This window comes from Neoarius graeffei, chromosome 20 (genome assembly GCF_027579695.1).
Source record: "Neoarius graeffei isolate fNeoGra1 chromosome 20, fNeoGra1.pri, whole genome shotgun sequence".
Lineage (NCBI taxonomy): Eukaryota > Metazoa > Chordata > Actinopteri > Siluriformes > Ariidae > Neoarius > Neoarius graeffei.
The window spans coordinates 5170059-5183123 of record NC_083588.1 but is presented as its reverse complement, the minus strand read 5'-3'; the positions used below and the strand labels follow the sequence as shown (position 1 = coordinate 5183123).

General features: G+C 42.1%; 1 protein-coding gene across 3 annotated transcripts; it reads right to left on the bottom strand.

Moving 5' to 3' along the window:
- Nucleotides 1–3011: 3011 nt before the first annotated feature.
- abhd18 (abhydrolase domain containing 18) lies at nucleotides 3012–12549 on the bottom strand. Of its 3 annotated transcripts, XM_060901157.1 has the most exons (13): nucleotides 12452–12549; nucleotides 11903–12011; nucleotides 9286–9370; nucleotides 8668–8768; nucleotides 8495–8570; nucleotides 6470–6554; nucleotides 6365–6392; nucleotides 5625–5763; nucleotides 5436–5525; nucleotides 5192–5293; nucleotides 4844–5102; nucleotides 3935–4097; nucleotides 3012–3568 (listed from the first exon to the last, which is right to left on the bottom strand). In XM_060901157.1, exons 2-13 carry the CDS (start codon nucleotides 11992–11994, stop codon nucleotides 3511–3513), a joined length of 1278 nt encoding a protein of 425 aa, XP_060757140.1. In that variant the 5' UTR covers nucleotides 11995–12011; nucleotides 12452–12549; the 3' UTR covers nucleotides 3012–3510. The 3 variants fall into 3 exon arrangements, with proteins under 3 accessions (XP_060757140.1, XP_060757142.1, XP_060757141.1); XM_060901159.1 differs by lacking the exons at nucleotides 11903–12011; nucleotides 12452–12549 and having other exon boundaries at nucleotides 9330–9355; XM_060901158.1 differs by lacking the exons at nucleotides 11903–12011; nucleotides 12452–12549 and having other exon boundaries at nucleotides 8668–9204; nucleotides 9286–9340.
- Between the last annotated feature and the right edge of the window lie 516 nt (nucleotides 12550–13065).

Here is a 13065-nt window from a genome sequence, read left to right as displayed (position 1 = left end):
GCTGCGCCTCTCCCGTCAGGAGGGGGAGGAGGCGCGCCGCGCGCTGCTCCATCGGCCACCCCGAGGCTTCAGCGACCTGCTCGAATAACGTGAAGAAAGCCTCGGGGTCATCCTGCGGGCCCATCTTAGTTAAGGTGAGGGGAGACGGGCCCGCGGCCGGAGCGCTGGTGGGCCCCGCCGACGCGAGGAGACGCCGGAACGCCTTGCGATCTTCTTGCTGGGCCAGCACCAGGGCATCGAAGCGCCGCTCTTGTTCCTTTCGGAGTGTGACGAGCGCCTGGTGCTGGCTTTGCTGAGCCGTGGCGAGGGCGTGGACCAGGTCGGTGAACGGGGAGGATTCCATGGGGCTGCTGGGTTGGTGCTCCATTTCCCGGGTTTCGGCACCACTGTAGCTTTCCCTGGGTGTGGGTGGAGCACAGAGGACGGCAGGACAGAGATCAGGTTCAACAAATCGTTTTATTGCTTCCACTTTTCAGGGAACACAATCGGTTTAAACCAGACACACACACACACATCAGATGTCTGGTTCGGGAGAGATCTCCTCTGCTCTCGCTCTCCCTCCCTAAATAGGTCGCGGTCCCTGGGAAGACACACAAACACAGGTTAATTGCTCCCAGGTGAAGTGATTCTGCCACTTACCTTCCCTGACTCCGCCCTCCTGTCACAGACCGGTGCTTGACCACGCCCCCGCTGCCACAGATCATTTTCCTCAATAAGTAAATGACCAAGTATAATATTTTTGTCTCATTTGTTTAACTGGGTTCTCTTTATCTACTTTTAGGACTTGTGTGGAAATCTGATGTTGTTTTAGGTCATATTTATGCAGAAATATAGAAAATTCTAAAGGGTTCACAAACTTTCAAGCACCACTGTATACACACTAATATTATATATCGTATACGAGGGGCGGCACGGTGGTGTAGTGGTTAGCACTGTCGCCTCACAGCAAGAAGGTCCGGGTTCGAGCCCCGTGGCCCTTTCTGTGCGGAGTTTGCATGTTCTCCCCGTGTCCGCGTGGGTTTCCTCCAGGTGCTCCGGTTTCCCGCACAGTCCAAAGACATGCAGGTTAGGTTAACTGGTGACTCTAAATTGAGCGTAGGTGTGAATGTGAGTGTGAATGGTTGTCTGTGTCTATGTGTCAGCCCTGTGATGACCTGGCGACTTGTCCAGGGTGTACCCCGCCTTTCGCCCGTAGTCAGTTGGGATAGGCTCCAGCTTGCCTGCGACCCTGTAGCACAGGATAAAGCGGCGAGAGATAATGAGATGAGAACTTTTAAACCTTCCGTCACATTTCTGTCCTCTACACAACTGGAGTAAAAGTTCACTGAAAACATTTGAGGATGAAAATTTCTTCACATGTTGTGCTTGGTGACATTGATTTTTACATTAAAAAACAACTTGAATGTACAAACATTCTGAGAGAAATCCTCAAGTTTTCTTTTCATGGTGAAGGGATGCCCCTGGAAGTTTTTTTTTTGAATGGAATATCCTCAGTGTTCTCCAGAGGGACAAATCAAGAAAGAACTCAACCAGATTCTCTTGCAATCTTGAATTTTGACCATTAATATTGCTTTCAATTTAAACAATGAAAGACGTGGATTCTCCAGCTGCCCATGATGGGAAGTGATGAGCAGGGGGGAGAAGACAAAATGTTCTGACTGTTGCGTTTTGCTCTGTGTGCAGCGTGAACGTCTGTTAAAGATGAATCGTGCACACACTCAAACCCAGAGCCGGTCCTTATCACACGGACGCTGTTCAGTTGCCGCTGGATCGTTTTTCCCCCCCTGTAGAATCTGTGATTTTCAAACTAATCCTTGTCTACGGTTTTTGGGGCTCTATGGAGCACTTGCATGTGACGTCACAGCCGATCCAGATTGTGACAGACGCCATCTTGTCGGTCAAACGCCATATTCCGCCTTCTACTTCTGCTTTTACTTCTACCTTTTCTTCTGGAAAACCCTACTATATACAATTCTACTACAACGGCTGTGGCTACAAGCTCTCCCTACCTGTGCACGTTTTTTATGTTTTTTGTGTGTATTTTTGCGTGTTGTTCGTCTGTCCCGGACTTCAATATCCACTACAACCGTATGGACTTACTGGACATTGGTTTCCAGCAGAAAATGACGGTTTGTAGCGATTTCCATCGCATGCACAACATTCCGGACGAGATAGCGAGACCAGCGGGGTCTCCGTGGATTGTTATCGGAAGCAAAGCGAAGGAGGTGGCGCCGGGAGCAGAAGCAAAAGCGAGGCTGCAGAGCCGACCTGTTGACTAAGCTCAGAAAACAGCCACTCAAACCTCCACTGCTAAGCCTCTATCTCTCCAACGCCAGATCCATGTAAACAAGACGGACGATTTGGAATTACAGCTGGAATTACCTTATTCTATTCTATAATCGGCTGGTCAGTGCTATACTCAATACTTAAGTGACTTACCCATCCAATGAGGATTCTGTTTACAAGATGCCACATCTGAGTCGCTGACAAATCCTGAATTTCTGTAAAGACAACTGTCCAGAGATTTATAAGCACGCAGCGCTTCACCACTGAACAGCGAGGGAAAGTTAATGAGGTAATTATACACGTCCGGGTATTCCGCTGGCAGTTCAAAATCCGGTCGTGAAAACTCCGTCTGGTAAGCCATAAGGGTCACTAATCTGTAGATTGTTTATTTTAGACATATATCTAGTTATCTGTTCATTAGAAAAATGAGCCGTGTAGTCCGTCGGTTGAAATTGATCCATTCTGTACACGAGTGCAGCAGTATTCAGCGGTGTTTTTGACCGACAAGATGGGGGTTGTGTACTTTCCGGTCACGTGATTGCAAGATCTCCATTCACAGCAAAACTTGGAGTTAAAATTTCAGTGAAACTCCTTCAGGGGAAAAATGGCTCATCTGTGAAACTTTCTCAGGATTTATTTTCTCCCATAAAAAACAAACAGATGAACTTTTGTTTCTTTTGGCTGACAGCTTATATATCAAAGTTAGTGTGTTCAGATAAAGAGTCTTTACAGTGTACTTTTTATTTCAAAGTTAAGATCCAGACATGTAAAGGGTTGAAAAAGTCATAATTACACGTCGGAAATAAATCTTTCAAAAGATAAAAATAATTATAATACCATTCCAAATGTTAATACTTTAATTTCACATCATAAAACATTATTTACTGTTTAATCAGATGCTTCCTCAGGATTGGCAATGATCTGTGATGAATGTGTCTGGGGTTCAGAGAAAAGGCTCAGGAGGTTAAAAAAAATTAACTACGATTGAAGGTGTAGAAGAAACACTGTTTGGCGTTCTGAACATGATTTTAGGATATACTGTGGTTCGTAAACATCTCTAAACATGAGACTGTAATGATCTGTAAATGCAAGTCAGTCTGCAGTAGCACCATGGCGTGGAGAGGTTTTGTTTCAGGTCCGTTGTGAGTCTTGGCGTGTTGCGTTAGGTTTCATGAATTTCCTTTACCGTGTTCTTGGGACAGCACAGCGGCGGAGGAGCCCTGGCTAAAACAGGAACGGATACTTCTGAACAAAACGCTCGAAGGCATCGTAAATGGCCTGTCTGCAGAGTTGAGTCAGAGAAAAAAAGGAAAAAAAAAAACCCAAACATTAGTACATTTGATCATCATCATCATCTGTTTCGAGTGGATCATGACTGCGGAGAGCCTCAGACAAATTACTGATTTGAAGAGGATCAGATTCACATCAACGGAAAAGGGGGGAAGAGGCTGCTGAGGGAATAACTTGCCTGAGAGACATTCCCGAACATGAAAGCAACTATAAATGGATAAAAAGTACAGCATGTCGTTCACGATATTTTTAACATCATAATTTTAATTCCTGGCCAATTGCTTTGGAATAAGAGGAATAAAACACTTTGGAGACGATCGTGAGGTTGGTTTGTGCGTGCGTGTGTATTGGTGCCCACCTGAACATTGCCTGTTTAAACAGATAGGCAGTTATGTGGCCCCCATTGAGGTAGCGAACCTCACAGCCAGGCCAGACGTCCTTCAGGCTGCGTACGCCTGAGCGAGGCACGTAGGCATCCTCTTTCGCCTGGACGATGATGATCAGACTGGGATCCACCGGCACTGTGGAGAAAACACGGGGGCAGAAAGAGCATGACACAGAGGTGTACTGGGGCAAAAAGCAGGTCAGACAGAACATCAGAGAGAGAGAGAGAGAGAGAGAGAGATAAAAGATCAGACAGAGGAGTAAAAGGACAGACAAAGTGCCAGAGTGGAAGCGAGAAGGAGCAAGATGGGGATTAGATGGCGAAAGGAAAGCAGAGAGAAGATCAGACATGGGGGGAGCGAGACAAACAAAGGGGTAGACAGAAAGAGGTCAAGGTGCTGTGAGAAAGTTTCGACCGAAGCGGTAGAGGGTCGTTGGGGGTAATCGGGTCAGAGAGGGGTAAAGAAACAGATCGAGGGTCGGGCAGTGTGTTCTGAAGTGTCAGAGGGCAGACAAAAAGCCAGACGGGGTAGACCAGAAGGGCGGATCTACTGTCGCACAGATGAGAGGGGTAAATGAACAGAACGGGGGTGGGACAGTGTGTCAGAAGGGTAGAAGGCGTGACTCAAGGGCAGTGGGGAGATAGAGGTTTCGACACAGGGGTAGAGGGGAAGATATCGGGCACATCTGAAGCGTTGGGGTCGAGGGATGGATGGATGGATGGATGGATGGATCGAGATGGTGTTCGTGTGACACAAGATCTCTTATCCAACATTAAAACCACACCCAAAATCTTACAATTAACATTTTTCAAGCTCTGGGTCACTGAAGACCAACACGGAAATGTTCCAGATAATTATAAAGCCTCTTCTCGTCTTCTCACCTGAGAAGTTGGCGATGTGTGTGCATTCGTCCATCACGCCCTTCATGAAGCAGACTGACTCCCGCTGCAGCGAGCAACGCCGGTGTGTCTCGAAGTGCGTCTGACCGCCACGGATAGAGGACGACAGCATGCGCTCCAACCTGTCCCCGGCGTCCCTCTGCTGCAGTAACAGCTCCGGAGACAGAGACACATTCGAGAGTTTGTCAAAGTTGCCTGGAGCGTCCCGCACAAAGTCCTGGCCCATCCGGAAAGAGTCCGTCTGGACAAGAGAATGGGGAAATGCACACAATGTTGAGAAATGCTGAAGAGAGAGAGAGAGAAAACATGTCCACCTGGTCTTTCTCTTACCCCGCAGTACTCCAGCATATGGATGATCTCGTCCTCGTAGACAGTGTGAGTGGCGTACTGCTTCTCCAGTTCCCTCCAGTTCACAGCTCGACTCAACACTCCCTGTGGAAGGGCAGAACGAGGAATGATTCACACACACACACGCCGAAACTGCTCAGGTCCCAATGGTTCGACTGCAGCGTGAGCTCAACACACAGCAAGCAGGCTGACTATAAACAGAGAGGAAGCGTGATTGAGATCTTACGGTGGTAAAAACGGTCGAAGCAGTCGTCCAGGAAAGACAAGGGATCAGAGGAATCGGCTTGGGCCAGTTGGTTACAGCTAAAGATGCCATCTGTGTGGGAAAAAAATAAAATTAACAATATTTTAATGTACCGCAACGCTAATACATCAGTAAGCACCAGTAAAGTATCTGATTGGACGAGGGACCCACATGGCCTCCCATGGAGATGCCGGTCATGCCCAGCGGCCAGAAACCCTCCCTCTCCAACCAGTGCAGCAGAGCGGCCGACTCCACGATGAGAGCTCCGCCCATCACAAACAGGTCAGACACATTCTTCAGACTGGACCGCCTTCTCTCACACACACACACACACACACACACACACACACACACACACACACACACACACACACCATGCTCGGAATTAACAATGACATTTTCAATATCTCAATGTCTTTTAAAAAAAAAAAACTGTTGAGAACATCATTCCTTCATCAGTTACACAAACAAACAAAGCAGCATTTTTTCCTCTCATGATTAAAGAATACTTTCAGTATGAAAGATGGATTTCTTTCGAGCTTTTCACTGGGAAACTCAACAGCATGCAGGTGAGTGCAAAACTTTGTACACCCTTGTTTTTAAAGTGAATAAATAAAAAAAGGATGATTGACATCAACACCACCACACTATTTTGGATTCGTATTTGTGAAAAATGATGTAATCTGCAGCTGAACAGGGGAAAAGCGTGATGTCGCGGGGCCCTTTAAAAGGCTGCAGAGTCGCTTCATGACCATGAGATGCCTCGCTATAGGAACTGAGCAAGGAAATAAACAAATGGGGAAAATCAATCACCCGCAGGCACCCAACCATGAGTCCATCTGTAACTGTGACTTTCACACCTGATGTTATTGACATTGCATGTTGGGAATTTGAAATGTTTCACCACTCACTTCTGGTCTTTAGGTTTTCTGTGTCCATGTGAAATTCAGAGTCAAGGAAACTGAAAAATTTATTCAGATCTTCCAAACACACACATTGTGCTGTTTCAAGGATATAATACGGGTTTTCCAGCAGCAGGGACGCCATTCCTGCCTCTTTGATCATGGGTCTGGCCATGAGAGTCCGCCTCCTCCAGAAAAACTGCAAACGCACACAAAAATGGTTTTGACTTTGAGAGTTCCAATGTCTAAGTGTTTTTCCAACACCCTTTTATTATTATTATTTCAACTACTACATCTTCTAATACAAAAAATGAATAAAAACAGCTTTAAGAACATTTGGACCAAACATTTTTAGACACTTTTTTTTATTTCAATTTTTTATACTCAATTTAATGTAATTTTTGAAACACCATTTCAAAGGTTTTTTTTTTCCAAAATTTTCTTACAGTTTTTAATTTTTTTTCAAACTATCATGACTATTTCAATTGTTTTTCAGACTTTCATTTGATTTATTGATTTTTTTTGCCAACTTTATTTTCTCAGCTTTTTCATTCTTCTGTTGAATTTTTTTCCAAACAATTTTATAAGAATGTTTGTTTTCATTTGAAAAAAAAATCCTCTATTCCATGCGATTCCTTCTGCTTTATTTTCTTGTTCCAAACTATTTTATATTAAAGGGGTACCAAATAAAATATATACAGTTGCTGATGTGACAAAGTAACGTATTCTTAAGTATTCTATCAAATTTATATACTAGAAAACAACGAAATATCTTGGTAATTGTAAATATAATACTTTATACGCTAAACCGCACAAGAGTCGCCATTTTTAAAAGACCGTGACGTCAGCGCTACCCACTGCACTAGCGGAACTCTCCGAAATAGAGGAGATAAGCGTGTAATCATGCCGTCGGGCGCATCAAGTGAAAGTGACAGCTCTGTCGAATCATACGAAGAGATCCCGCAAGACACACTGCAAGCAGGCTATGGCTTAGAAGGGTACCAGTTTGAACCTAGGAGAGGTACTATGTAGTGGAAGTTCATTATGTCTAACTATTAAAGCTATTTTAAGTTCATTTCTTAAGACAAGGATTTTTAAGATGTTCCCTTGTTGACAGTTTCGGCGAGAATCTTCCGCCTTCTTCAAAACAGTCACCAGATGTCGAGTGGTGACGTGCTTTATCAGCTGATGTTACGCTACGGAGGCGTGAACGTCCCGCCCAATTCGACAGGTAGTTCACGCCTCCTGCTGTCAGGTCGCTCCCCCAGGACACATCTGGTGACTGTTTTGAAGAAGGCGGAAGATTCTCGCCGAAACTGTCAACAAGGTAACATCTTAAAAAATCCTTGTCTTAAGAAACGAACTTAAAATAGCTAGGAGAGGTACTCTCGACTCCGGTGATGAAATAAGAGAAGAAAGCTCGGATGACGGCGAGGATGAGACTGATGCTGACCATGGGCATGGCGAGCGTGGGGCAGAGCGTCTGCGTGCAGGTGACACGGCGTGGTGCTCGTGCGGAAAATGTAACGTGGAGTTGCTCACGAGTCCAGCAGACTTTATTTGCTGCAGTGAGATAGGCGCCACCCGTGGACTTGCGAAATCGTCGCAAGAGGCAGAAACAGGTATTTCACACATGCTATTCCCAACCTCAATGAGCCAACACAACTGGGCACATACATACGTCATGAGTGTTACGCAGAGAAAATGAACGTGCATTCTGATTGGATAAAATTAATATCATGGCGGGCTGTTCAAACTGCGGAAATAGTTTGCTCGAGCTACTTTCAAAACACTATAACTTTCCAACCTTAGAACAAAAAACTTTTGTAAGTATTGAATAAGGTTTGTTAATGTGTGTTTTATTGTTATATTTACTCTATATATTGTCCTCTGTTCCCCTTTAATGTTTGTTTTAATTTCTTTTTCACACTTTCAATTCATGTAATTTTTACTCACTCTGCAGGATATGATTTTATTTATATTTACTCATGATTATTTCTCTTTTTTTTTATTATTATTTAGGTGAATTTTATTATTCCTACGGCTCAGATGATGTTCCAAACTGATTCATTGTTTTTTAATTTCCTTCCTGAAGCACTTTAGGTCTAAACTTAAAAAAAAAAAAAAACGTGTACTTACGTGATCTCCTGTTCCTGCCAGATGGATACACACCGGTCTGTGCCGCTTCCATTTTTTGGGAACTATGAACTGAAAGCTATAAGGAAATACGTTTATGGCGTCTTTTAATCTACTGAATAATGGCCTCAGAACAAAGTCTTTGTTTCAGGTCGCTGTGTGATTGCCGTTGCTACCTGGCTTTCACCGACTCTGCTGGCAAAATGCCCGGGACAAAGTGTTCGAGCGGGGAAACGAAATGGCCGCTGTGAATTCTGCAGTCTGAGTGATCCTCCACCTGAAAACAGCAACGTTTCATTTGTGTCAGGAACAGTTTCGGAAAAACGTTACACTCGCATTGTTGTTGACCTGCCAAGACATGATTGATCTTTGACTTGAACCCATATCCAGCTGTTCAGTGATGTCACCAAGACTCACTGGTGTGATTTAAATCCATCACTAAACCACATTAGCAGAGATGTGATGTGGCAGCCATATTGGATCACCAAAATTCCAAAAGTTTTTTTTTTTAATTTAATCTGTAAATGATCATTTAAGTGTGTCCTGAAAAGACTCCCCCAGATATTTTCCAAAATCAGTGATGTAAAAATGACAAACACTCATATCAATGTTGTTTAAACAGAGTATATTATAATTTCTGTGGATTACAGAAGGCATTCTGGGTGAAACAGACTTTGTCTCTTAAACATTTGCTACTTTAGTCTTGAAGCCCACTGTAGAATTCAAAAGACAGTAAGTTAAAGAAACTGGACATTAAGCTTCTTGGTGAATTACTTCTTGAAGACAAAACATACCTTGTCGAGAAAAACCGGATAGTCCCGGGGTACAAGGTTCTTACATTTTTCCCGATCACCGATGACTTTCCGAAACTCAAACATTCTGTCAAGAAAAGCAGAAAGATCCAAGGTCAAAATTTCACTTGGTGTAAAAAGCAAAAACAGGAAAGGGTTTATTAACTGGAGAAGGAGCCTCCAGTGTCAGCTCTGTGTTACAATCAGGTGGTTTTCCATCACGGGTTTCACAAACATAACAAGAAGCTGAACAAGTGTCTGCAGCTGCTAAAACATCAGCGATCACCCAAACTCACTTGCTTCATGAGCGTTTGACATTTAACATCACTATCAGGTCATTCATACCTGCTGCTGTCAGACTGTATAACACCCACAACCTGTAACGTAGCACCAATAACCTGTTTGTCGTTATATTTGCACTACTTCACCACTACTACCTCTGCCATCTCTCATTGATGCAATTATTATGTAGGATACGTACGAGCAAAACTGGCAAAGTGCTCGGCAATTCTGTGGAAAACAAAACATATTCTTGATTGCAAATCTTTGCATACTCTATATTACTCATTATTTTTGCCATATCTGATTTACTGTGTCGAAGTCTGGGGAAACACCTACAAAACCACTCTGCAGCTGATACGTACAATACAGAAAAGAGCAATAAGGACAATAAACAAAACAGGATACAGAGATCACACAAACTCACGATTCATAAAATCACACATGTTGAAATTTATGGATCTGGTCAAATTCAGAACAGCACAAATAATGTACAAAGCGAGAAATAATCTATTGCCGAAAAATATACAAGGAGTGTTTAGTGAGAGAGAGGGGGGATATAATCTAAGGGGAGACCTAAATTTTAAAAAACCAAAGGTTCGAACAAATATGAAAAGCATGTGCGTATCGAGCTGTGGGGTGACTTTATGGAACAGACTGGAGACAGAAATAAAACAAAGTGCAAATATAAATCTGTTTAAAAAAAGGTACAAAAATATTTTTAAACAAGTATATAGAAGAGGAAGTATGTCAACGGAGGATGATGAGGGATAAATAGAATAGGGTTGATTGTTATATTAGAACTAACTTAGTATATGGTATATATTTATTTATGGGAATAGTTTATATCTTCATATTTACAGAGATAGGTATGTAGTAGATATTTATTTTTGTAATTATATATTTATATAGATATTTATGAAGTGTATATATGGTATATAGTATATATATATATTTTTGTAATTATATATTTATATAGATATTTATGAAGTGTATATGAATGTAGTATATATTTAATTTTGTAATTATATATTTATATAGATATTTATGAAGTGTATATATATGGTATGTAGTATATATTTATTTTTGTGATTATATATTTATATAGATATTCATGAAGTGTATATATGGTATATATTTTTATAGGTGTATTAATGTAGTTTGGATTTCGGGGTAGTTAAAAAGGGGTGGGAAATTAAAAAGTACTGTACTTCTTCCCACTCCTTTTTCGAACAATGTGCAGTGTATTGTAATGTCTTAGCTCTTTATGTCATTTCATTTTTTTTCACTTTCTCGTTTTCTTTCTTTTGTATGTACAAATAGTTACATACATTTTTTATACATGTTCGAAAATAAAATAAATTCATTCATTCATTATGTGCAATAATAAAGACCTTAAACTAATAGAGTCTACCTGTAATGTGCAATTTTTCAGAGCCTCTCAATAAGGCAATATTTCTATACTTTTTCACAGTAGATAATGCAAATAGCCCTCTGTATTTAATCTTTCATTTGTCTAATTTTTATTTCAGTTTTATTTGTTATCTGTATGACATTTTCTTGCTACTGTAACACGTGAATTTCCCCGATGTGGGATGAATAAAGTGAATCTAATCTAATCTATAAATGGAGAAAAAATATGATTTTCACAATAATTATTCATTCATTAATATGATCGCTGACAAATTGCTGTGGTATAAGAGGAATAAAACACTTCATTATTGTGTGGGCTTTTTTTTTAAATCATCAACTTTAAGGTGGCAACGCCACTTCACTGATTATTTTCCTGGAACAGCACACCACCAAAATGCTTTATCCCTTACTAAACTGTAATATTTTTGAAACAAAAGATCCTGACACTGCCTCTTTGAACTCTGATTTTTTTTTTTTACCACCACAAATCTCATCTCATCTCATTATCTCTAGCTGCTTTATCCTGTTCTACAGGGTCGCAGGCGAGCTGGAGCCTATCCCAGCTGACTACGGGCGAAAGGCGGGGTACACCCTGGACAAGTCGCCAGGTCATCACAGGGCTGACACATAGACACAGACAACCATTCACACTCACATTCACACCTACGCTCAATTTAGAGTCACCAGTTAACCTAACCTGCATGTCTTTGGACTGTGGGGGAAACCGGAGCACCCGGAGGAAACCCACGCGGACACGGGGAGAACATGCAAACTCCGCACAGAAAGACCCTCGCCGGCCACGGGGCTCGAACCCGGACCTTCTTGCTGTGAGGCGACAGCGCTAACCACTACACCACTGTGCCGCCCCACCACCACAAATTAAAAAAAAAAAAAAAGAGCAAGTTTATGATGTTTTTCAGCACCACACCGTTTCAGGTCCTCTGGCTTTCCCCATCCTTGGATGAAGAGTTTGGTCAGGAGGAGCCTTCGGTAGAGCACATCAAGCCGGCTCGTCCCCATCAGCAAGGACCAGGCATCTAAATAAATTAATGAGAAATTAACCGTGATTACACACAGATTGTTCATTTGGATGAAAATGACATAACATAGACACTATTTTTCCTTTGTCACTTGTCTTGATGGAGTGCAGTGTGTGTGTGTGTGTGTGTGTGTGTGTGTAGGGAGGCATTTAGGAGTCAGGAGAGTCACCACCAAAATCCCACAATGGCAGACACCACCAACAAATCAACTCTTCCCCTGATTTCTGATGGAGTATTGATTGATTGAATGATTGATTGTTTATTTAAATCAAACAAACTCAGGTCACTTCCCACCAGTCCTTCAGCTTTTACTGTCAGATGAGTGCACTTTCACTTCCGTTCCCTTGACACATTGAAAGCTACAAAATCAATTTTTTAAAAATAAAATAATAAATGAGATTTTTAAAAAAAAAAAACATATCAACATTAGCGTATACCTCGAACTAAATCGGAGATTTTAGGTGCAAAGTCTACTTCTCATCACAAAGGGCGAACTGGAGGCAAAAGTGAGCTGCCATAACTGTGCTCAGTGGGATTGTGTACCGGTGTTGTGTTTTTTTGCGCTCCGCGTGCACATCCTGCAACCGAAAGACCCCGTTTGGGTAGCTGTAAACTATGCCTGCTTAAAACTTGAAAACGTCAATCACACCAGCATTCATCACCGTCTAAACATGAAGAAACCCGTTTCGAAATAATACAAATAATTTCGAAAATAGAAATGATAATCCTCATGTTTTTTGAGTTGGGTTGAACTGAGTGAAGCTAAAGCTCGTTGCGCGGCGAAGCTCAAGAGGACGTTTAGGTTTTTCTTTTTTTTTTAGCGACAACTCTTTTCGCGAACAAGTCAGAGTATTTCTTAAATGTGTTATTTTATGTACTTAATTCCTAATTTTGCGTGTTTTCATCGTCTGACATTCTTTGCAACGATATTTTTAAAAGAAATGACTTGAGTCAGGCACTTAAACTGTCTACCCAAATACTTACACCGGAAACCCCTTCAGGAATTCAATCGTCTTACAACCGGAAATTACATGGATGCGAAACTGTATCA

Excerpts from the sequence above, each read along its gene's own strand:
- abhd18 (XM_060901157.1), bottom strand. The coding sequence starts at position 11,994 with ATGGGGACGAGCCGGCTTGATGTGCTCTACCGAAGGCTCCTCCTGACC. Across the intron at positions 4,098-4,843 it reads ACACATCGCCAACTTCTCAG|TGCCGGTGGATCCCAGTCTG; the intron begins GTGAGAAGACGA and ends TTTTCTCCACAG. Across the intron at positions 3,569-3,934 it reads TTTAAACAGGCAATGTTCAG|ACAGGCCATTTACGATGCCT; the intron begins GTGGGCACCAAT and ends TCAACTCTGCAG.